Here is a 23,339-nt window from a genome sequence, read left to right as displayed (position 1 = left end):
TCTTGCGTCATCACGCTGAGGTCCGCGCGCCCCCGGAGTCTGGGGAGCAGGGCTCCGCCAATCCGAGGGGAGGGCGAAGGAAGTACCATTTATTTAGCGCTGTGTGTGTGCTCTTATTTCCACTGGCCTTACAAGACCGTGCACTGTGTAGATGAGGAAACTGAGTCATAATAAATATGTGCTGAACCGTTCGGGGGCCACACGGTGCTTAAATGGTTTCGAGTCAACTCGCTCGGACGGCACTCGGCCTCAGCCTCCGGCCCTGGAACCCTCTCCAGGGACGGGACCAGCCCTTGTTCTGTTCCCTACCGGTACCACAGGAATCTTGACAAACGGCCCAAATGCCTGGCCGCTGTCAGAGTGACGCCGCGATGAGAGTAAACGGGCCAGCATCCCGTGCACCAGCGGGGTGGACCAGCGGGAGTCTGCACACAGGCCCCCGAGCAGGACGCCCTCGTGCGCAGGCTTGGGGTATACGTGGGCGGGGCCTCCTCCTCCGGCCCCGCCCAGCCGAAGGAGCTTCCTCTTCCGAGGAAAGGCGGGGCCTGGGCGCCCGCGGGAAACCCGGGCCCCTTGCATCCGCTGGGTGTAGCCGTGGGGATGGCAGGTTCGGGGAGGCTGGTCCTACGGCCCTGGATTCGGGAGCTGATTCTGGGGTCAGAGACACTCTCCAGTCCACGAGCCGGGCAGCTGCTCGAGGTGAGCCCCCATTCAGGGCCCGGAGACCGAGGCGGAGGCCCGGGGTGGTGGGATTGACGCCGCTCGCCGCCGTCAGGTACTACAGGAGGCCGAGGCCGCGGTCGCGGGCCCATCCCACGCCCCTGATACGTCCGACGTCGGGGCCACGCTGCTTGTGTCTGACGGGACCCACAGTGTCCGATGCCTGGTGACGCGGGAGGCCCTGGACACCTCGGACTGGTGAGAGGCCCCGCGCGGCTCCGGAGGTCGGAGTCCGGCAGGAGAGCGCGAGGTGGGCGGGCCTTGTGTTCAGGTGGGCCCGGCAGTGAGGATCCTGCTTGTCGCAGGGAGGAGAAGGAGTTCGGCTTCCGCGGGACAGAGGGCCGGCTGCTGCTGCTGCAGGACTGCGGGGTTCATGTCCAGGTCGCTGAGGGCGGCGCGGTGAGTGGTGAGACTGTCTTGGGCGGGTTACCGGGCATGACTCTTCGTAACGATTCTGAGACCTCCCCTTCCCCACGAACTCCTCCAGCCCGCAGAGTTCTATCTCCAGGTGGACCGCTTCAGCCTGCTGCCCACGGAGCAGCCCCGGCTACGGGTGCCTGGTTGGTAAGTGATGCCTCCGCCCTCCAGCGGCTCTCCCCACCCCAGCCTGGCCGGCGCTGGCAGACGCCTATGGGGTAGGAGGGCTTGGGCCCCCATTAACTACCCTTCTCTTTTTCTTAGCAACCAAGACTTAGATGTTCAGAAAAAGCTCTATGACTGCCTTGAGTGAGTCTGGGGTTGGGCTCGGGGGCCACGTGTGGTTTGGTGAGGGGATGGTGTATCTAGGTAGACGGGCCTCAGCATGGTTCCTGAGTCCTGGCCACTCTCTTCCTGTAGGGAGCACCTTTCAGAGTCCACCTCGTCCAATGCAGGTACTGTAGGGCTTGACCAGTGATCCTAACACCCTGTGCAGTGACCTCTCCAGCCTTAACCTTATGCTTCCTCAATAAGCTGTCTTCCCCCTCACCCTCCTGGTCCTCCCCTTTAAGCCTTGACTCATCCCATGGTCCCCTGTCCCCAGGCCTATCACTGTCCCAGCTTCTGGATGAAATGCGGGAGGACCAGGAGCATCAGGGGGCACTCGTGTGCCTGGCTGAAAGCTGCCTGACACTGGAGGGCCCTTGCACAGCACCCCCCGTCACCCACTGGGCTGCCTCACGATGCAAGGCCACGGTCAGTCTGGGGATTTGCTTGGGAGATGTCAGGGTGAGGAGTTGGGCAAGGGTCATATTCCACAGGACATGAGAGTAAACGGGCCTGTCCTACAGAGTTCATGTCCCACAGGGAGAAGCTGTGTACACTGTCCCCAGCTCAATGCTGTGCATCTCTGAGAATGACCAGCTAATTCTGAGCTCTCTAGGCCCCTGTCAGAGGACACAGGGTAAGGGGGACTGGAGAGGTTGGGGGGATACCTGGGGCCCAGGTCCACAGTGCTGATAAGACTTCCTGAACCCCCCAGGCCCTGAGCTGCCCCCACCAGACCCGGCTCTGCAGGACCTATCTCTGACCCTCATAGCCTCTCCTCCTTCCTCACCCAGTTCCTCAGGTGAGGTGATGCACAGGTCACAGGCACTCACTGCCGCCTGTCAGTCAGGTTCCCGGGCTGTGCAGGATGCTGTGAAAGGTGCACGGTGGGTGGGGGATGAACACGGTCCCTGCAGTCCTGTCTGAGCTCGCAGGCCACTCAGCTGCCCTGAGCGGAGAGGGCTGTGCCTACAATAAGTCCCCTCCTCCTCAGGAACCCCGGCCTTACCCGGCCACATGTCATCCGAGGAAAGTGGTACCAGCATCAGCCTTCTGCCTGCCCTGTCCTTGGCTGCTCCAGACCCAGGGCAGAGGAGCAGCTCCCAGCCCTCACCAGCCATCTGCTCAGCGCCTGCCACCCTGACCCCCAGGTCCCCACACGCCAGCCGTACCCCCAGCTCCCCACTCCAGAGCTGCACTCCCAGTCTCTCACCCCGTAGCCATGTCCCCAGTCCACACCAGCCTCTTGTGACCAGGCCCCAGAAACCTAGCCTGGAGTTCAAGGAGTTTGTAGGGTTGCCCTGCAAGAATCGGCCGCCTTTTCCCAGGACCGGAGCTACCAAGGGAGCCCAGGAGCCCTGCTCTGTCTGGGTGAGCATAGCCCCTCTGCAGCTGGAGGGTAGAACAAGGAAGGCCTGAGGTAGAGCTGGGAGGGAGCATGGGTAGCCTTGGATGGGGTTGGGGTCCTTGTTAGCTCTTCCCCAGACACCATACCCCTTTCAGGAACCCCCAAAGAGGCATCGTGATGGTTCTGCCTTCCAGTATGAGTATGAGCCACCCTGCACGTCCCTCTGTGCTCGGGTCCAAGCTGCCAGGTGAGTGCCTGGGTCTGCCCCCACTCTTGGTCACTAGTCCCAGGCTCCATTGACCTGCAGCGGTGGTTTCTTTCCAGGCTTCCTCCCCAGCTCATGGCCTGGGCCTTGCACTTTCTGATGGATGCACAGCCAGGGTCTGAGCCAAATCCGATGTGAGACGTCACACAGGACAGATACCGCTCCACACTCTGCTTCCTTTGAGTTTTTTAATAAAATAATCTCATGCGGCAGGAGAGGAGAGGATCAGGGATTGGGGCCGCCGCCTCTTTGGTCTGTGGCTGGGGAGGGTGGGCTCCGCTCAGGGCTGGAGGGCTCTGTGGGCTGTGGGGGCAGAGGCTCGGTTCCAAGGCCAGATCCTGTGAGGGGAGGGAGGGAGAGAGAGGAAGGGTCAGGGCTGGGCTAAGCAGTCCCGCCACCCTCCCAGCTGGCCTGGACCCCCTCTTACCTAGGCTTGGGGATGGAGGTGCCTCGAGTTTTGGCCTGCGTTTGAGGACGGGGGAGCGCTGCAGCCTCAGGGGCCGTTCTAAGGGACACAGAAAGGCTTGGGGTGGGTTGCTAAGGCTTGGGGTCTGTCCATCCCCTGCCCCTCTCTTCCACCTCCAGTGCACATAAGCATGCACTCACACACACTGCTGCCTTCAGAGCATCCCCCGTCCCTGCGTCCTCACCCCTGGCAGAGGCTGCTCTTCGGGAAGTGGAGCCAGTGCTAGTTGGAAGGGCTTGTTGTCAAACCCTTGCACCTGGTCTTCTGGCTCCCTGATTTCTTGAGCCCTCACACACTGGTGGCTCCCTCCAAGGACCAAAGCTATGAAGGGAGCCCCAGAAGCCCACCCTCCCACATCTCCTGCATTCAAGCACACGTGGAGGTGTCTCCCCTCACCAGCAGGGGCCTGGAGCTGGTCCTCATGCACAGACACTGCTCGCCGCCCTGCCGAGAGAGGCCTCGGCCTCAGCTGGCCATCTGAGGGAGGCCAGGGAATCAGGGGTATTCCAACAGCTGCCCCCACTCCAGCCCTTGCCTCCCACCCTCAGGGTCCTTAGAGGAGCTGAGTTCCCAGCAGGAACTCCTCCAGCCCCGAGGCCAGGATTGGAGTGGGGAATCAGGTGCCTGCCTACCTTCATTCCTGGGGCCCAAGCAAGGGTCCTCTGGGAGGCCCAGGCTGTCTGGGGAGGGGCTGGTTCTGCAGGGACTTGGGCTTTGACCAGGGGAGGGAGGGCCTGGACCATCCTGTTGGCCCCAACCACGGCTCCTGAGCTCCGCATTCAACTGCTGCCCCAGTGTCTTCCAGGTGGCAGACTCGGGCCCCTGGCTCCCTGGGCCAGGTCTGCAGGAGGGGTCTGTAGGGAGAAAGGTGTCAGCCAAGACCTGGTCAGGCATTGGAGATAGGTCTGAACAACAGTCTGACCCAACTCCTGGCTGTCCCTGCTCCCACTACCAACACACAGTGGCCCTCACTCACCAGCAGACACAGAGTGGGTGCGGGACTTGATCGAGATGGGAGGGGCCTCCGTGGAACTGTCCATAATGTCACCTGCAAGGCGGAGCTGGGGACTCAGGTACCAGACCTTGGAGGTGAGGGGAAGAAAAACCTGGCCTCTCCCCTTCCTCCCCAAGGAGAGCAAGTGCCTTGGGGGCTGTCTATAAGGACACCTCCTGGCAAATGTACTGCCACACCCCAGGGTCCCACTTACCATCTGAGCCAGCTTTCTTGATCTCGCCGTCTTTGCTCTGCAGGAAACAGGGCAGTCAGATTCCAGCCCTGCCCGCTCCCCACACCCTAGCCTTTTGTTCATTCTTGTTCTTATAATCCTGCCACTGAATGCCCACCATGGGCTGGACAAGAACATGGCAAACCCAGTACAGCCCTCTTAGAACTCTTTGCACACTTGAATATTTCTAAATTCAGGCCAACTTCATGTTTTTTGTTTGTTTTTGTTTTTTGTTTTTTAAGATATTGAATGGATGGTATGGAGGGCTGGGGTTCTTTGGGACTCTAATGAGAGAGACATTAGCAGGGTGGCCCACAGAGGAGAGTCAGGGAAGAACCATGGGCACTGCAGGGATGGCTGAGGAGGGACCTGGCGTAACCCACAATTAGAGACTGGAAGCGAGGCAGGGAGGACATCCAGACCACCCAGGGATGTGTGTGGAGGCTCTGATTTGCACCCAGGGGAGGAAAGCAGTGAGGTTTTAAGGTGGCCAGGGCCAAGACCCCACAGGGCTCTGAAGCAGGTTGTGGAGTCTGAACAGTGTCTTGAGAGGAAGCCCCTGGAGGACTTGCTATTTCAAGCACAGGTGACAAGGTCAGATTTTTTTCTTTTTCTTTTTTTGAGATGAGTCTCACTCTTGTTGTCCAGGCTAGTGTGCAGTGGCACGATCTAGGCTCACTGCAACCTGTCTCCCAGGTTCAAGCAATTCTCGTGCCTCACCCTCCCAAGTACGTGGGACTACAAGTGCCCACCGCCACACCCGGCTAATTTTTGTATTTTTAGTAGAGACAGGGTTTCACCATGTTGGCCAGGTTGGTCTCTTAACTCCTGACCTCAGGTAATCCACCTGCCTCAGCCTCCCAAAGTGTCGGGATTACAGGCGTGAGCCATGGCGCCTGGCCCAGGCCTCAGATTTCTATTAGACCTGCAGAAAAAAGACTTTCTCAGGTCCAAAGAGGAGATGCTGGTGGCCTGTGCCTGGGTCAAAGCCAAGAGGGAAGAAAGGTCGAATCTGTAACCATTTCGAGGAGAATGGAGTAGAACTGACAATTAGACCTATCTGTCATGAGTCTCCCCCATCTTGGTCACTTATGTCACCCACAGCATGCCACCTGCCGTCTCACTTCATGCTCAGGTCCCCTCAACTCACTTGCTTCCTCTTGCCTTCGGCACCCCCGCTGCCTCGGCTGACGCCTATCCTCTGCAGCATTACTTGTACCCGCTGTTCAAAGGATGGAGCCAGTTCTGTTTCTCCCCGCTCCAGGGGCCGCCGCTAGGGACAGAGATGCTCGAGTTGGAGACAGTCCATGCCCTGGGTCCCAGAAGCGCCTTCACCACCCCCCATCAGCAAGCCTCACCTTGTCGGGTCTGGCACCCAGCGTTGCCTCCTCCTCGGCAGGCAGCAGTATCATCGAGTAGGCCTTGCTATCTCTTGTGTAGCGAGGTCGGCTCCTGCGGGCAGGGTCAGGGCTGCTGGTGTCCCCCTCAGCCCCACCAGGCTCCTCACCACGGCTGGGACGGGTTGGCGGCCGCAGTAGGTCGCCAAATGTAGTTTTTCGGGTTCGGGGAGCTGCCCCAGGGCTGGTCTCTAGATCAGTCCGTGGACCCCGCGTTGAACGAGGCTTCTTGAAGGCAAAGAGGGTGCCCAGCTTCTTTCGCAGTGTACGGGGGACAGGAGTGGCGCCCCCCTCAGTGGCCGGGTCCTCCTCGGGGGCCCAGCTGTGGGGACACCCAGCAGTGAGCGAGAAAGCCCATCAGGCATCCCACCCTCTCCCACCCCCAGCAGATGCCCCTCACTCACAGGCGATCCTGCTGGATCAGCCTTTTGGAGAAGAATTCCTCCACGCCCTCGTCCACGCGGGCACTGAGCCCATTCCCTTCCTGCGGCAAGGCTGGGGGTACCTAGGGGGCATCATGGGGTCAGGGGTCAGGGTTGAGTGCAACTCTGGCTTCTACCCCCTCCCCTGGCCGGCAGCCTGGACTGAATAACTCCAGGATTCCAGACTGGGGTGACCCTAGGGGCTGCTGATACCAGCCTCCTACTGTCCTGCTGCTGGACAGAGACGCCAGATTTCACGCACTCCTCACTCGCTGCTGGCTCCCGCACACCCAGTCCACACCCGTCCTTGTCCCACAGAGTATCCTACACGCCCGAGCCACCCGGTCACCAGCAAACCTAGCCCTCACGTGCCCCCGGGGTCACCCGTTCCCACTTGCCACCAGCTCTGCTCCGAACAGTTCCCTGCAGTGTCCCCCACCCCACCCCCAATCCACCCGGCCTGCTGCCGGCTCAGTGGCGCCGGCTGCTGCGTCAGACCCTCTGGGGGGCCTCAAGCCGGCTCCTCCCCGCCCTCCGCCAGTGCCCGCTGCCCCCGCGGGCTTGCAGCCCACACACGCATCTCCCCACACGCGCCGCCGCCGGACGCGCAGCAGACGCAGGCTTGGCCCCGCGGCTCGGCTACCCGGCTGCCCGGCATCTCTCAGCAGCCCCGGGGGAGGGAGGGAGGACGGACACCCTCTCTCGCGCAGCCACGGAGGCCGCGGGCCGCCCCGAGACGGAGTCCCACACCCAGGCACACCCCGAACGGAACCCGCACACCCATGGTCCCGCACAGGCATGGCCTGGGGTGGGGGGTGGCCAGGAAGAAGCCAGGATGTGACCGCGGCCGCACGACCAGGTGGCCTTGGGCCCCCACCACCCCCTCTCCTTGACCACTACCACCCATGAGGAGCGGCCGGGCCACCCGTGATCCCCAATTCCACGCGCTCCGGAGTGGGGGAAGGGTGCTCACCTGGGGGCCCCCCGGCGGCGGGCGGTGGTGGTGCTGGCGGCGCGGCCGCGGCCGGGCCCGGGTCGGATGGCGCAGGGGCTGCCCCGCCAGTGGCAGGTCCATGCGGGGCAGCGGGCCGGCCGGGGGCCCAGGGGCGGCAGGGCTCGGAGAGCCGCGCGCGGACGGCCCCGCCTGCGGCTCTGCATCTTCTCCCGGAGCCGCCAGCTCGGGCTCCGGCTCCGCTTCCTCAGCAGCACCTGAGGGGACAGCACCAGAAGAGCACCGAGCGCCGAGCCCGGGGAGGTGGCGGCGGAGGCGCTAGGGCGGCGGGGGACCCGCCCAGGGCGCGGGGAGGGGCCCGGCTACGCCGCCCGTCCCCCCGCCCCTCCGCCCCTCCGCCCCTCCCCCGCCGCCGCCGCTGTCCGTGGTGCTGAGCGCGGCCCCGAGCGCGCGCGCCTCCGCGCCGCCGCCCAGCATGCGCATCCCTGGGGTAGGGAAAGGGGCGCGGGGAGGCGAGCCGAGCCGGTGTCCTGTCCCAGGTCCGCCCAGGTCCCGCCCCGGGCTGACCACAGCAGACCCCAGCTTTGCAGGTTGCACAAGGGGCCCGACCTGGCCCAGTCAAGGGCTGGTGGGTACCCAGACAAGGCTGAATGAGTTCATCCAGGTCCCCGGGTCCCCAAGTCTAATGGAGCTTCAGCCCACCCACGTAAACTCCCTCCCCCAAGGCCCTGACTTACTGTGAATGAAGGGGACCAGGTGAAGACCGTGGCTGAGCTCAGGCCATTTCTGTGGAGGACTGTCATCCTGGTGGGGAGGGCACAAACTCAGCCTGGGGTAGGAGAGCACCAACCCAAAAGAGCTGCCTTTCACCTTCCACACTCCACAGCAAGATGGGAAGACTGGGAGTGCCATGCCCCGTGTTCTAAAACCACTTACCTTCTCCTTCTCCTCTTCCTTCTCCTCGGGGAAGAAAAGACCTTCCAATTCCCCAGGCTCAAGGAGGCTGGGCTCACCTCCATCCGGTGCTGGTAGGGCAGGGGGCACTGTCACTGTTGCCTGCTGAGCCAGACTCTCCACCTGCAATACCAAGCAGCCAAAGATGGCAGGTAGGGCCTCAGCCATGATCCCATTGATGCTAACTAAGGGGACCCTGAAATAGCCCTGGGCTACATGACCCCAGAAGACATTACAGAGCCCCTGCAAGGGAGATGGCCAAGTCACTGCATGTGTGTGTTTGCACGAAAGTGTGTGCACATCTCCCCCTCACCAGCCGATCCCGGGCTGCACTCAGGCCTGCCAAAGCCTGAGCCACAATGCTCTCTGCCAAGGTCCCCGTGATTGATAGCCGCATGTCCCTAAGGGCAGGAGAGGACAGGGGTTAATGGGCTGGCTTTGCTCAGCCTTGCCCAGCCCAGCCCCATCCAGCCTACCTGAGCCTAGTGAAGGCATCTTGCAGCAGCTGCTCTGGGAGCAGCTCCGGGAGGCCCCTCGAGCCTGCCAGGACCCCCTCTAGCTGCTCCCTCCAGCTGGATCCCTGCAGCATCTGTGGGCAGAGGCTCCTTGCTGTGTCCAGTGTGGCCTGAGTGAAGTCCTGGACAAAGGTCAGTCAGAGCATGGTGAGGATGTGGCCAGACACCAGGCTGCTGGCTTGAGGCTCCAACTCCAACAGAATATTGAGTCAGGGGATATCACAGTTAAAACTAAAGGATGGGAGTCAAACCTGCAAACGGAGGTGGGGTTGGAGCAGGAGTAGCCTCTCACCTGGATGTCCTGGCGGCAGACCTCGCCCACCTGTCTCAGAAGGCCCTCCAGCTTCTGCCCAAGCTGCCAGTGATGGCTTGGGGAGCTTCCAGCTTCATATAGAATGGGGAGAATCTGAGGGCCAAAGAGGAAAAGCAGTTGCGAGCTGACACCTGACTAAGAGGGGAAGGGTCCTTGTAGCAGGAGGTGGAGTGCTCACGCTGAGAGAGAAGTTGGCATTTTGGATGGCATCCTCGGCCTGGCGCACAGCGGCTTCACCCTGGGGCCCAGCCCCACAGCCCAGCAGCTCCACATGCTCCTGCACCGACTGACACAATTCATTCACTTCCTGGGGCGAAATGGGGATCAGTCTCAGCCTAGCCCCCTCCCAGTCTCCCAGATCCTGCCTGCCTTCCTCCCAGGCTCTTTAACAGAGGGAGGTCCTGAAGCTGACACCCTTAGACCAGCCACTTTGGAACCCTATCTGTTCAAGGAGGGAAGGAACTATCTGTTGCTTTGGTTCATTTTAAGGACTTTATATACACTTCCTAAGTGCCCAGAATAGGAAGGAAAGGAGTTGTAAATCATGTCTGTGTTTTAGAAGCTCAGTCTGTCCACACAGAGGATAGACTGAGAGAGGGGTGGAAAAGGGAGTGAGTAGCCCTGGAGGAGGGACCAGGAGGAGCAAGGGATAATTGGTGTGGGGGTAAGGAGTGGCATGTTTGAAGGTTGGTCTAGAGGCAGGACGAAGGAGGCCTATGAGGGCTCCAGTGTGACCAGGAGAGACCTGGAAGGATGCCCCAACCTCTGTCCACAGCACTGGGTGGCTGTGGGCACCAGTGGGGTTGGGCTCCAGGGTAGACAACAGGGTTTGTGAGCGACGATGACATCACTTGGAGAAGTGCAGAGCATGAAGCCCAGCAGGATGTCTGGATTAAGACCTTTGGGCTCTAAAGCTTAGGAAAGAAGAGGTATTTGGGAATGGAGAGGTAGAAACATCTCCAACAGATAAGGTAGTGGAGGGAGATGAAGACAGTGAAGGAGCAGCTGGGTTTGGGCACACAATGGAGAGGGGAGGGGAGTCATGTATATGTGAGGTCAGAGATGGGGCTACAATTGGGGGAAAATTGAGGAAGGACATAAAAATTCCTAACAGGACAGCCTGTTTACAGGCTTAACGTTAGGCAGCCAAGGGTGTTATTTGGAGAGCTATTTAAGGGGTGTTTAGCCGCCTCCAGATCAAGGAGAGGGACTTTGTGTGGGACAGCAGGGCTCAGGCACCCTGGCCCCAGGAAAGTCAGACCCTCTGACTCATGGAGGCTCCCGGATGCCACAGGTCTCCTCATGCCCTACCTCTCGTGGTTGGGGAGGGGACACTGACCTGCTCTGAGGGGTCTGAGACCAGACCAAGTGGCTGAAGGCGGGTCGTGTGGTCAGAAGAGGCAGGGTCTGCGCGGTTGTTCCTCAAGAGACAGGCTTGGATCTAGGGGCAAGGGGTATTGAGAAATGCCGAGGGACGGAGCTACCGTGCAGAGAAGGGCAAGGGAAGAGGGGGACGCCCACCTGATGGACTGCACGTGCTGTCAGTTCCGGGCGGCTGCGCTGCGCCTGGGCCACGTCGTTCAGTGGCAGAGGCATGGCCTTCAGGCTGTGGTTCTGCTCCAGCGCCTGCGCCACGTCCAGCAGACCCAGAGCAGATGTGTGGTTCCGGTCCCAGACCACAGACCTGGGCCGGGCCTGGCTTCAGTCGGGGACGGAGCTTCCCAACGCCCCACCCAACCCTCGGCCTAGTCCATTCGCCTCGTCAGCCTGCTCCATTTGCTCCGCCTCATTCAGTCCCGCCCCTTAGCCCGGTGCCCTCCTCTCCACCGCGCCCCCTGCCCGCTGGTCCCACCCCTCTGACCCCGCCCACCGGAGCCTCGAGTTGACCCGCAGCGCCTTGGCCAGCAACTTGGCGCCCGCGTCCCCCATGGCGTTGCCGCTGATATCCAGCGCGGTCAGGTTAGGATTGGTGGCTAGGGCCCGGAGTAGGACGCTGGCACCCAGCTTCAGCCGAGACTCAGCCACCGACAGAGACTGAAGAGGCTGGGGTTAAGAGAAAGCCATTGATGGCTGGAGTCAGGGGTCAGTGAGGGCAGGTCACAGGGTCTGAGGGAACAAGAGAAAGGAGGACCAAAGGGGTCTAATTGCCCGAGGACCCTGCAAGGTCCCGTGAACTCACACAATCGTCGTCCTGCATGAGCTGGACAATCCGGTGCAGGACGTCGTCCAGGGTCTCCCTGTGGGGAGGGGCCGCCGTTGTGGGGGGACAGGGGTGGTGGGGTGTTGTCTGGGAGGCCCAGGAGTAGGGTGGGGGCTCACTTGCACCGGACGTTGAAGTTCCTTCCAAGCGCCACATGTCTCAGGGACCGGCTTCTCCCGATGGCCAGCACCAGAGTCACCATGTCTGAGCCGAAGCCTGGGGGTGACTCGGGTCACGCACGAGGCGAAGTTGCAAGGGTAGGGTGGGGATTGGGAATCGAGTGGATGATGCGAGGATAGGATCTCCTGCAGCCTCACCGTTATCCGCCAGATCCAGGGAGCTCACAGCGCCTGCGTCGCACACTAAGTCTTGTATCACCTGGGCGCCGGCCGAGCGCAGCTGTATGTGGGAGGTGGGAGATGGGAAGTGGGACCCACTTAGGCCGCGAGTGGGGAGGGGCAGGCGGCCCACGGCTCTGCCCTTCCGCCTCCCAGCGCCTCTCCCAATGTGTGGTCTCTTCTGGGGGCCGGCGCTCACCTCGCAAGCGCTGAGGTCCAGGTGCAGGTCGCGGAGGTGCGTGTTGAGCGCGAGGCCATCCAAAAGGGCTCTGGGAGGGGACGTTACACGGGGTGGCGGGAGCTGGGACAGGGGGCTCCAGGGTGCGAACGAAGGAGGCAGGGCCAGGATCTGGGGGAGGTTGTGGGAGCGACAGAAGCAGGAGCGGGGAGGGGCGAAGGCCAGGGCAGGGTGGGAGCGCCCGCGGGGGCGTGGCCGGGGTCCGACACTGACCTGAGCGCGTCGGGCGGCAGCTTGCAGCCCGCCAGGCCCAGGTGCCGCAGCGTCCGCGCGCGGCTGAGGAAGAGCTGCAGCGCGGCCGGCGCGGCGCGGGACTTCCTGGGGGAAGTGGGAAGGTGGGCCTGGGGCCGCAAGGAGGCGGCTTCCAGCAGCCTCCCCCGGCCCCGACAGGTCCCCCTTACGTGCGGGAGAAGACGTTCCTCGAAGCGTCGAGGTGGGTAAGGCTGGTGCAGCAGCCTCGGGATACCGCTGCGAAGAGCTGCGGGGGGAGGCTGTTGGCTACACCCGCGGGGGGACCGAGCCCTCCCCGTCCCGCCCTCCAGTCCGCCCTGCCGGTCATCCATCCCCCCACGGAGCCCCGCCTCACAGTGTCCAGGGCAGTGTCGGTGCCTGCGAGATTCAGGAACGACAGTACGTTAGGACGGCTCAGGAAGCTATAGAGGCCCTGGAGGGAGGACAGGGGTGCGATGGAGTGGGGGATCGCCCACCCAGGGCTTCTGAGCAACCCCAAGCTCCCACCCTGAAGACAGCCACTCACCCCACTGTCCTCGGAGGCCCCCAGCGCCCCAGGATTCCCGGAAAGGTCCAGGTGGGTCAGGGTGGAGTCGAAGGCGGCATTGGTGGCCAGTGCCCGGCCCAGAGCCCTCATTCCTGGTGGTGGGGCAGGGTCACTCAGCAGTTGGACAGACCCCCACCCCCCTCCCCTCACCCCCTCCCTCATCCAGCCTACCTCGCGGTGTCAACCCTGTCTGGGCCAGGCTGAGTCTCCTCAGGGCTCCTGGACAACGCTCGAGGTGTCTGCTGAGTGCAGTCATGCCTTGGGGGGTGGGAACAGCCACGTGGGTCTCACCTCCTCCTGCTGCCCACCCCTGCGGTCCCCAGGCTCAGTCATACCTCGGTCATCCAGCAGGTTCCCCGCGAGGCTGAGCTCCCGCAGCCCAGAGCTTGAGTGTCCCGCCAGCGCCTGGGCCAGTCGTCGGACAAAGTCTCTGGGACCCAGACCCCAGGCATGAGATTCTGCCCCTGGTTTGCCAACCCCTCCCAGGCCACTAGCCCCCAGTCCCAAGCCTCCAGACTCTCCTCTCCAAGCCCTGCCCTGTCCCCCTCACCCCCTCAGGCTGCAGGTCTCCAGCACCAGCTCCTCCAGGTGTGATGACTGACTCATCATGTGCAGAATCTGTTCTGAGACCTCAAGGCTCTGAGAAGCAGAGGGCGGCGGCTCACGGGCTGCACCCTGGCCCACACCCTTGGCCCCTCCCTGCCCTTACCCCGAACCCCCTCACCAGCTTCATGTCCACACAGGAGAGGCACCGGAACCACAGGTTGTAAGACAGGGCAGCCACACTCAAGGCCAGGTCCCTGGTGGGAGGGTGGGAAGAGAGGCAGAGCTCAGGGCCCTCCAGCCAGGTCCCAGGCCCAGCAGCCCCTCCATGGAGAAGCTGAGGCCCAGGGATATGGGCCCCGGGATCTTCCTCCTCTCCCATCCTGGCAGGCCACACACCGACTGCCGAGGTGGCTGAAGTCTCCCAGGCTGAAATGGCGGCAGCCCTGGCGATGGTAAATGGTGTCCACGTCCTGGGCGAGAAGGAGATGCTTACAATTCGCTTGGGGCCACAAGGGGCAGGGAGGGGCTCAGCACACATGGGGGACCAGATGTCTCCAGAGCCCTTCAAAAGGGCCCTACCCTCACCCACTGAATCTCCTCTCGGAAAGGGAAGCCATTGTAGTCACACAGAGCCTCGTATGTCTCCAAGAAGCCACCTGGGGAGGGGATAGGGGTGCGATGTGGGAAAGGAGAGAGACAAAACATCAGCGATGGAGGAAGACCAGACCCACAGACTAGGTGGTGGCTGGGACCTGAATGGCTCTGTTCAGTTTGGGGCCCCCCCAGCTTGCGGGTCTGGGGAGGCAGAGGTGGGGCAGGCTGGAGGGCCTGTGGCTCTGCCTTCACCCTTACCACAGGGGCTGCAGGGGTCAGTGGACTCCGAGGGGCTGCTTCTCTCCAGCCGAGCCAGCATGGAGGCAGGTGTGGGCCTCCGGAATAGCTTCCTGGTAGGGGGTTAAGGAGAAGGGGGCAAAGGACTTCCAGCCTCTGGGATGGGAAGCAGCCCTTCTCATGCACTCCCTCCTCCCCTGCCAGCCCCTCGAATTTGCCAGGCCTCACCCAAGGGTCGAGCGAGGGAAGACCTTCTTGATGGCTGCAGCCACGTGCTGGGCCAGCTGTTCCAGGGCGGCCACACCAGGAAACTCCAGGACCAGCTCACGCAGGGACTCCAGCTCAAAGGTGACCTAGGGAAGGGGCACTACTAGGCCTCGGCTCCACACATGGGCGCAGGTGATGGTGGTAGCATGAAGACCAGGCTGCAGGCCCAGGTGGGGTACTAGGTGTCTCACCTGAGGGGGTGTCTCCTGCAGCGCCATGGCCTGGACCTCCAGGTAGCTGAACGTGCAGTCCACCTAGAAAGGGCCTAGATCAGCTGGGACCAAGCCCCCAGCCCCGCCCTCATGGAAGTCCAGTCCTTTGGGCAGCCTGGGGCAGAGCCAGATCTGCCTGGACTCCACTCCTGTCGGCTGCCCAGAACCCAGTGCTGGTGCAAAGTCAGGGCCCACAAGGCCAAGAAGGACCACTCTACAGATGCAGCCCACTGCCAAGGTAGCTGCTGGCGGGCGGGGGTGTGGCCAGGCCCTGGGACTCACCCTCAGCGGGAGGCAGGTGGTGTGCAGCAGGTAGGCTCTCCATCGTAGCAGTGCCTGGGGAAAGACAGTCTGATATCCTGGGCAGAGCAAGAGGCTCTTTCTGTGGGGCCACAGCCGCCTCCCCGGCTCTGTCCCCTGCCCCATACCAGGACATGGTTTTGCACAGCACCCTCCCCGGGTAGCCAGGTTTTCAGCAGCAGCTCCACCTCTTTGGGCCACAGGAACCTGGTGATCTCGCCTGTGGAAGGGCAGCCTGCTGGGTGACTTCAGTCCTTGCACAGAAGCCACTGGTGCCCACACTCTGTGCCAGGCTGGGGCCCTGGGGCTTATCTGCGGCCAGCGAGGAAGGAGGGGAGAGGATCTGGGGAGCCCGCCCTCCTGGGGAGCAGAGAGGACCTCTGACCAGGCCCTCTGGGGCGCTGGGTGGGCCTCTGATTTTGGGGCTGCACTACTTCCTCCCGGCCAAGAAGACGGGAAGGGCCAGCGCTTACCTCGGAGCTCACAGGAGATACCGTCGGGGGTCTGGGCCATGGGCCGGGCGGGCCGGGGAGGCCCAACGAGCTCCGGCGGGAAACAGCAGCGGACGAGCGCGCACACAGGAAGCCTGGGGCCCAGACCCGCACGGCAGCCACCTGCTCCCCCGGCGGCGGAAGGTGCGCGCCGCTTCCTGCCAGGCCGCCCCCGGCCCGGCCCCTCCCCGCCCCGGCCTCGCTGCTCGAGAGCTTGCCCGGGAGCGGGGTTGTGGGAGGGGGGCCGAGTCCCACCTGCCCGCCCGCCCCGTCGCCCAGGAGCTTCTCCGCCAGGGTAGACGTCGGGGTGGGCAGTGGCGTGGCCGGGAGGGTCGCGGGTGTGGCGGGCCTCCAGCGGGTCCTTGCCCCCGGCTTCCACCCCGCCCCGCAGTCCCTGCCGCGAACACCAGGGGACGCTGCCTGCCTGGGGATCCCCGCGGCCCACCGGGGCTGGTCCCCTCCAAAGCCCAGGCTGCGGAGGTGGACGAGGCGCCTGGCAGAAGGGGGACTGTTCAGCAAGGAGCGCCCGAATTCTGCCAACACCGGGGGTCCTGCCCGTTGCTCCGAACCTGGAGTCCGTGACCCTGTTAGGGATCCAAGAGATTTTGAATGGGTGGGAAAAAATGCCAGATGGGGCCAGGCGCGGTGGCTCACGCCTGTAATCCCAGCACTTTGGAAGGCCGAGGAGGGAGGAACGCTTGAGCCAGAGTTCGAGACCAAGCTGGGCAACATAGGGAGACCCTGTCTCTGCAAAATAATTTACAAAATTAGACGGCGTGATGGCGTGTGTCTGTAATCCTAGCTACTTGGGAGGCTGAGGTGGGAGGATCACTTGAGCTTGGGAGGCAGAGTTTGCAGTGAGCGGAGATCGCACCACTGTACTCCAGCCTGGGTGACAAAGCCAGGTCCTGTCTTAAAAAAAAAAAAAAACAGCCTGATGGGTCCAGACGCCCTTCCTTGCCGCAGAGGTGGGGTCAGGGCCGAAGGTGAGGGTGTACCCGGAGCCTTCGGGGGGAAGCCTGGGGCTAAGGTGAGCTCTGAACCCCAAGCACTTCATAGAGGGCCGGAGTGAGTCGTCCAGGTACATGGGGGTCTTCTTGTGTCTGCCTTCTCCCCAGGCTGGAGAGAGTTTGGGAGGGGGCAGCCAGAGAGAGAGAAATAAGCCAGTGTCTCCAGTGCTGAGAGGGGTCAGACAGTCATAGGGTGGGGCCTGGTAGTCTGTTGCCCTCTCAAAGACCAGGACCTAGATTCTGGAAAGTTCACAGGAAGAGACTGCATTTTTTTTCTTCTATTACAATCTAAACTCCACTTAAGCGGTAAGGAACAGCAGTCTACCCTGCCCATAGCTCAGCAAGGTGGAGGTGAAATGACAGCTAAGGGTGACAAGGAGGAGTCAGCTGCAGAAGATGCAGCACAGAGAGTTCCTGCTGCCTCCCCAATTGAAGAGACATACTTGGTTTGTTTGTTGGTTTTGAGATAGAGTCTTGCTCTGTGGTCCAGGCTGGAGTGCAGTGGCACAATCTTGGCTCACTGCAGCCTCTGCCTCCCAGGTTCCAGCAATTCTCCTGCCTTAGTCTCCCGAGTAGCTGGGATTACAGGTGCCCACCACCATGCCTGGGCTAATTATTATTATTATTATTATCATTATTATTATTATTATTTTAGACAGAACTTCGCTCTTGTTGCCCAGGCTGGAGTGCAGTGGGGCGATCTTGGTTCACTACAACCTCTGCCTCCTGGGTTCAAGCAATTCTTCTGCCTCAGCCTCCCAAGTAGCTGGGATTACAGGCATGTGCCACCACACCCAGGGAATTTTTATGTTTTTAGTAGAGACGGGGTTTCACCATGTTTGTCAGGCTGGTCTCCAACTCCTGACCTCAGGTGATCTGCCCACCTCGGCCTCCCAAAGTGCTGGGATTACAGGCGTGAGACACCATGCCTGGCCACGAAGAGACATAATTTGGATTAAGATCTAAGGCTCTAAGACCACACAGAACCCTCAAACTGCTTGTAGGGTGACAATTCAGTAGGTCTCACACAGTACTGCCAAGGAACCAAGAATGCAGGTTCTGGCCAGGTGTAGTGGCTCATGCCTATAATCCCAGCATTTTGGGAGGCCGAGGTGGATCGCCTGAGCTCAGGAGTTCGAGACCAACCTGGCCAACATGGTGAAACCTTGTCTCTACTAAAATACAAAAAGTTAGCCAAGCGTGGTGGTGGGCACCTGTAGTCCCAGCTACTGGGGAGGCTGAGGCATGAGCATTGCTTGAGCCCAGGAGGCAGAGGTTGCAGTGAACCAAGATCTCACCACTGTACTCCAGCCTGGGCGACAGAGCAAGACTCCGTCTCAAAAAAAAAAAAAAAAAAAAAAAAAAAAAAAAAAAAGCAGGTTCTGCAGGCACACTGCCTAGATTTTGACACTGAACACATTACTTAGCCTTTCTGGTCTTCCAGTTTTGTTTGTAAGCCGGAGCTATTAACTAACCTCAAGCCTTGCTCAAAGGATTCAATGTTTATTAAGGGAAGTGCCCACAACAGTGCCTGGCACTCAGATAACACTCACATTTGCCAAGTCTACCATGACAACCCAGGGATTCCAAAACAGAATGGCAGAAAATCCACCTCACTGGGATTTTTCTGTTTAGAATGACAAGGAGGAGAGAGAAATGAGAGTGACTGCCAAAAGGGCTGGAGCCATGCCCAGGTGGAGGGCCTCTGGAGGCTGCAGCGATGCCAGTGGGGCCAGTCCCTGTGTGTGTGAGCACATGGGGGCAGGCAGGGACAACTAAGAGATCTGGACAGGCTTGCGGGGCTAGCCACGTGGCTGATGGTGGTCAGGGAGGTAGTAACACAGCAAACCTGATCTCAGAGACCAAGTGAACACATGGGACTCGGTTCTTACAAGTGACAGTGACTCAGTGAGAAGCTGTCAGCTTGTTCAAGCCCGTCTGTGTTCTGGATGGCATGCCACTCCATGGGCATTCAGGAAATGTCAAAGCTCCCAAGAGCATCAGCCTCGCCTGCTCTGGGTAGCACAGACTGAGGGCGAGACTTGCCTCCCAGGTGGGCCGGGCTATGCCCCCTTGGTGCTGCCATAAGGCTCACCACAGATGATTTTCAAAGACCAGGTCCTGACAAGTCAGAGAAGGGCTCAGGTACTTGCTGAGCTGGGCAGCAATATGGTGATGCCAGCCTAGGGGTGAAAGGGGCAAAGGTTCTTTACTTCTGTGGCTTAACACTGAGGAAGCTGCATGCAGGTTCAGGAACTTCCCTGTCAACAGAAGCAGTAACACAACTGGCTTCTGCTGCTGAAGGTTTTATAATTAAGGGACAGACAGGATGCATCCTGGGCTATGCAGCAGGAGGATCCCTTTTCAGCCTTAACTCCATCAGGATGTCAATTCTCTTGCCCCCTCTCCAGCTAAAACAAATCCACTTTTAAACTTTTTTTTTTTTTTTTTTTTGAGACGGAGTCTCGCTGTCACCCAGGCTGGAGTGCAGTGGCGCAATCTTGGCTCACTGCAACCTCCGCCTCCCGGGTTCAAGCAATTCTCCTGCCTCAGCCTCCCAAGTAGCTGGGAGGCTACTTTTAAACTTTTAAACTTTCTAACAGAGGGCCGGGCATGGTGGTGCACGCCTGTAATCCCAGCACTTCGGGTGGCCGAGGCGGGCGGATCACGAGGTCAGGAGATTGAGACCATCCTGGCCAACATGGTGAAACTCTGTCTCTATTAAAATACAATTAGCCAGGTGTGGTGGTGCGTGCCTGTATTCCCAGCTACTGGGGAGGCTGAGGCAGGAGAATTGCTTGAAACTGGGAGGCAGAGGTTGCAGTGAGCCGAGATCGCGCCACTGCACTCCAGCCTGGCAACAGACCGAGACTCCATCTCAAAACAAACAAGCAAGCAAACAAAAACCTTTCAAACAGAATGTATACAATCAGGAATGACAGGCTGTGTTGAAGATACAGAAAAACTGAGCCTCATTGTTCTGCAAAGAGGTTATATATGCTTAGGTGGCTGGGAATGGTGGTTCATGCCTATAATCCAGCACTTTTGGAGGCTGAGGCAGGAAGATCACTTCAGTTCAGGATTTTGAGACTAGCCTGGGCAACATAGCAAGATCCTATCTCTAAAAAAAAAAAAAAAACCTAAAAAAAAAAAAAAACAAAAATGAGCCAGGTGTGATGGCATGGCCCGTAGTCCCAGCTATCCAGGAGGCTGAGGTAGGATTGCTTGAGCCTAGTTCAAGGTCACAGTGAGCTGATTGTGCCACCACATCCCAGCCTAGGTGACAGAGTGAGACCCTGTCTCAAAAAAAACTTGGAATTAAAAAAAAGTTGGGGCCGGGTGTGGTGGCTCATGCCTGTAATCCTAGAACTTTGGGAGGCCGAGGCGGGCGGATCACCTGAGGTCAGGAGTTCCAGACCAGCCTGGTCAACATGGTGAAACCCCATCTCTACTAAAAATACAAAAATTAGCAAGGTGTGGTGGTGGGTGCCTGTAATCCCAGCTTCTCAGGAGGCTGAGGCAGGAGAATCCCTTGAACCCAGGAGGTGGAGGTTGAAGTGATCCAAGATTGTGCCACGGCACTCCAGCTTGGGTGACAGAGCAAGACTCCGTCTCAAAAAAAAAAAAGAAAAAAAGAAAAAAAAAGTTTTGGCTGGCTGGTAGGGGGTACCCTGGCGGGTAAACCCGTAGATGGGATATAGAACTCAAGCTCCAACAGCCTGAGACCACTAACTTTCAGACCAACGAGTTAACTGCCTGGCTGAGTCCCGAGGCCCCAGAAGGCCCTGGGTCGTTTTCCTGGGAGACCCATCTGTGTGGACAGCACTAGCCAGCTAAAAGCTTCACACATTTTGCTCTGTTACTTCTAATTGACAACTCCTAAGTTGGAATTTAGGTTAAAAAACTCAAGTGGTTTAAGCTTTCACCTCAAGTGGGTTTGCCAAAGCAATCTGCCTAGGAATGGCAGCAGCAGCAAGATAATTTTCCACTCACGCCTAAGATTCCAAACACGACACAACTCCCTTTCCAACCACCTTCCTGAAGTGCTACCAGGCAGCTCTATTATCTAAGACGGTCTCTTCACTACTCAGTGGTTGTGCATCTGTCTCTCTCCTTTCAAATGAACTTCTCTAGGGCAGACTGGGCCCAGCTCCTCTCTGTTCCCTCACACCTGGCAGAGCTCCAGGTACATCTGATCCCAGGCCTCCTTGAGCTGAGAGCCTGAGTAGACAGCTTCCCCTCAGCCCCTTTCACTCTAAGCAGCTCTACGCCCCATCTACTCTGTGCATGGGGCACTTACTCCTCAAGTGGATCATGGAAGCTGGCTGCTGTCCATCTACTCACCTGTCTACTTAGACACACATTTTGGGGAGTTAAGAAGTTATAGCAGGGGCTGGGTGTGGTGGCTCACGCCTGTAATCCCAGCACTTTCGGAGGCCTAGGCAGGCGGATCACAAGGTCAGGAGATCGAGACCATCCTGGCTAACACAGTGAAACCCTGTCTCTACTAAAAATACAAAAAATTGGCCAGGCATGGTGGCAGGCGCCTGTAGTCCCAGCTACTCGGGAGGTTGAGGCAGGAGAATGGCGTGAACCTGGGAGGTGGAGGTTGCAGTGAGCTGAGATTGCGCCACTGCACTCCAGCCTGGGCAACAGAGCGAGACTCCATCTCAAAAAACAAAACAAACAAACAAACAAACAAAAAAACAGTTACAGCAGGATGCGCTCAATATCCAGTCACCCGCCAAGATCATATCCTCCCATCTGCTAGAGAAAGTACCATCCCAGGGAACAGGGGTTGCCTGTGAAAGGCAGCAGCCTGCACAGCCTGGAACCATGTATGCAGCCCCCCAACATCCCTCAAGCAGGCAGGAATCACGCAAGATGGAGTCTTTGGAGCACTTGTTAATCCGTTATGATTTATTAGCTGTACAGCAGTAGATCCTCCTCCCCAGCTTTCAACCCCATTACATATTTTATTACAGGTCTCATGTTGGCGTCCTAAAATAATGAAAAATATCACACAGTACAGCTAAGTACAAAATGCATCAACCTAGAGTCTGATAGCTAACTGATGGCTCTCTTAAAAGCAATACACAGAAGAAAAAAGTGTTTGAAATCAGTAAGACTGAGGCTCTCTAAAAAACACATTTTTAAACATGTGACAGTTCATGTGCAAGAATCACTTTTTAGTTGGTTTTGCTTCACATTATTATTTTATTTTTTGAAGATCCAAGGTTTAAATTACTGACCTAGTGAAATTTTCTGGCCCAGCTTATAAGGGCTGCTGTGACCCACTCATAATCACCCTTCTGCCTTAACAGAAGATTTATAAAACACAACAATCAGCTACAAACAGGGCAAAGAAAATGTCGATGGGAAATCATAACTGAAAGTTAATTATACAAGGTTCAAATGCTGGCTCCGTGGGCTGGAAATCATGATCTGCCACGTGGGTGTCCATCACTGGTGGGCAGTGGTCTGGGTGCCATTCTGCTACATGATTGTGATCCAATTCCTTGTCAACATTTACACACTACAGAGTCTGTGGTAACTTAATTTGCAAGTAATTAAAATGCTGGGTTTTCTTACACTGCACTTCTTTTCAACCTCTTAATTAATGGAAAAGATTAAAATGTAAAAAAAGTTATTTACAAGCTTGACCATACCAGAAACTTTGCCAAGAAAGAGGCAAAGCTTTCAGGACAGAACCTGATCGTAGCATGCCATACTACTGGTGTGCAGCTGACTCCAAGCAAAGGGAGTCAGGGAAAAGCAAAAGCAAAAAACAGTTTAAAAGTCTAAGTCCTTCCCAAGTATGCATTTACAATTAAAAACTCTCTTGGGAAGAAGACCATAGAACTCTGGGAAGCCTGGTGGCCATTCTGGAGTGGTTTACCACATGGAGGGAGGGGTCAATGTCTCCGTTTCCATCTAGGAAAACGAGTTAGTCGTCAACACTGTCCTCAGCACTTCACAGTAAACCCTCGGGGACTCAGAACATTCCATGATTTGCTAACATCAGACAGCAAGTTCTAGTTAAATCACATTTTTTTCTAACATCATCCTTGAAGTTTTCGTTCTCGGTATGTTTGGTAAAATGATGCTTTTCCCAAAGCCAAAAAAAGAAAGAAGGGGGAAAAATTAAGATGCGGGCCGTTTAAACACAGCCCAGAGCAGTCCTGGCGACGCACAAGGCTCCGCCATCACCGGTCCATCATGCTGAGGATCATCTCGGGCGTGAGGTCTCCGTTGGGGGCATCTGTGGCAGCTGGCTGGGCCTCCTCTTCCTCTCCCTCTGCGGGCTCAGCATCTGGCTCTTTTTTTACTTCAACTATAATGTTCTCAATTGCACCTGTATTCTGGTCTTCAACCTGAATGATAGCTGTTGCTGGCAAAGAAGAGCACAGACAGAACAAATGGTGCATTAAAGCCCCAAGAATCACAAGGGTCTTTTAGACGGACAGCGAACGGGATGTCAGCAATGCAGGAAAGCCTTATTAGATAGCGGTCTAGAGACAGTCAATTTATTTTTTATTTTATTTTTTGAGACGGAGTCTTGCTCTATCACCAGGCTGGAGTGCACTGGCATGATCTCGGCTCACTGCAACCTCTGCCCCCCGGGTTAAAGCAATTCTCCTGCCTCAGCCTCCTGAGTAGATGGGACTACAGGTGCCCACCCCTACGCCTGGCTAATTTTTGTATTTTTAGCAGAGACGGGGTTTCACCATGTTGACCAGGCTGGTATGGAACTACTGACCTCAGGTGATCCTCCCGCCTTGGCCCCCCAAAGTGCTGGGATCACA

At 58.6% G+C, this 23,339-nt stretch overlaps 3 protein-coding genes across 6 annotated transcripts in view; 1 reads left to right on the top strand and 2 right to left on the bottom strand.

The window, feature by feature from the left end:
- The first annotated feature begins 11 nt into the window (after positions 1-11).
- On the top strand, positions 12-3,289 carry ACD (ACD shelterin complex subunit and telomerase recruitment factor). 2 transcript variants are annotated; one of them, XM_008964590.4, is made up of 12 exons: positions 12-699; positions 776-918; positions 1,026-1,119; positions 1,208-1,284; positions 1,402-1,446; positions 1,558-1,592; positions 1,742-1,893; positions 2,005-2,101; positions 2,180-2,266; positions 2,459-2,835; positions 2,968-3,059; positions 3,137-3,289. In XM_008964590.4, the coding sequence occupies exons 1-12, from the start codon at positions 601-603 to the stop codon at positions 3,213-3,215; spliced, it is 1,377 nt and encodes a 458-aa protein (XP_008962838.2). In that variant the 5' UTR covers positions 12-600; the 3' UTR covers positions 3,216-3,289. The 2 variants fall into 2 exon arrangements, with proteins under 2 accessions (XP_008962838.2, XP_034796343.1); XM_034940452.3 differs by lacking the exon at positions 2,180-2,266 and having other exon boundaries at positions 443-699.
- On the bottom strand, positions 3,247-15,657 carry CARMIL2 (capping protein regulator and myosin 1 linker 2). 2 transcript variants are annotated; one of them, XM_034940449.3, is made up of 38 exons: positions 15,506-15,657; positions 15,161-15,252; positions 15,015-15,068; positions 14,712-14,774; positions 14,482-14,606; positions 14,275-14,366; positions 14,008-14,078; positions 13,819-13,892; positions 13,601-13,676; positions 13,427-13,515; positions 13,212-13,306; positions 13,048-13,134; positions 12,856-12,968; positions 12,500-12,762; positions 12,312-12,416; positions 12,060-12,129; positions 11,840-11,921; positions 11,642-11,738; positions 11,502-11,559; positions 11,193-11,365; positions 10,844-11,006; positions 10,662-10,763; positions 9,501-9,629; positions 9,302-9,415; positions 8,971-9,131; positions 8,808-8,895; positions 8,477-8,617; positions 8,278-8,344; positions 7,562-7,797; positions 6,571-6,671; positions 6,128-6,488; positions 5,920-6,042; positions 4,752-4,788; positions 4,520-4,591; positions 4,176-4,397; positions 3,940-4,020; positions 3,505-3,582; positions 3,247-3,415 (listed from the first exon to the last, which is right to left on the bottom strand). In XM_034940449.3, the coding sequence occupies exons 1-38, from the start codon at positions 15,543-15,545 to the stop codon at positions 3,303-3,305; spliced, it is 4,308 nt and encodes a 1,435-aa protein (XP_034796340.1). In that variant the 5' UTR covers positions 15,546-15,657; the 3' UTR covers positions 3,247-3,302. The 2 variants fall into 2 exon arrangements, with proteins under 2 accessions (XP_034796340.1, XP_034796342.1); XM_034940451.3 differs by lacking the exon at positions 3,940-4,020 and having other exon boundaries at positions 12,500-12,576; positions 12,685-12,762; positions 15,506-15,655.
- A 5,768-nt stretch (positions 15,658-21,425) lies between these two features.
- The window catches only part of CTCF (CCCTC-binding factor), a 76,861-nt gene continuing 74,947 nt past the window's right edge, over positions 21,426-23,339 (bottom strand). The window contains exon 12 of one of the 2 annotated variants that reach the window (XM_034940447.3): positions 21,426-22,924. In XM_034940447.3, coding sequence (XP_034796338.1) covers positions 22,740-22,924 — 185 coding nt within the window. In that variant the 3' untranslated portion in view covers positions 21,426-22,739. The remainder of the gene's footprint in view (positions 22,925-23,339) is intronic. The other variant, XM_034940448.3, reaches the window with a different exon arrangement.

Source organism: Pan paniscus, chromosome 18 (assembly GCF_029289425.2).
Source record: "Pan paniscus chromosome 18, NHGRI_mPanPan1-v2.0_pri, whole genome shotgun sequence".
Taxonomy (NCBI): domain Eukaryota; kingdom Metazoa; phylum Chordata; class Mammalia; order Primates; family Hominidae; genus Pan; species Pan paniscus.
This window is presented reverse-complemented; position numbering and strand designations above follow the sequence as displayed.

Coding starts and splice junctions, on each gene's coding strand:
- ACD (XM_008964590.4), top strand. CDS start 601: ATGGCAGGTTCGGGGAGGCTGGTCCTACGGCCCTGGATTCGGGAGCTG. Junction 1,120..1,207: donor AGGTCGCTGAGGGCGGCGCG/GTGAGTGGTGAG, acceptor GAACTCCTCCAG/CCCGCAGAGTTCTATCTCCA. Junction 1,593..1,741: donor GTCCACCTCGTCCAATGCAG/GTACTGTAGGGC, acceptor CCCTGTCCCCAG/GCCTATCACTGTCCCAGCTT.
- CARMIL2 (XM_034940449.3), bottom strand. CDS start 15,545: ATGGCCCAGACCCCCGACGGTATCTCCTGTGAGCTCCGAG. Junction 11,922..12,059: donor TGGACCTCAGCGCTTGCGAG/GTGAGCGCCGGC, acceptor TCCCACATACAG/CTGCGCTCGGCCGGCGCCCA. Junction 4,789..5,919: donor CCGAAGGCAAGAGGAAGCAA/GTGAGTTGAGGG, acceptor TGTTTCCTGCAG/AGCAAAGACGGCGAGATCAA.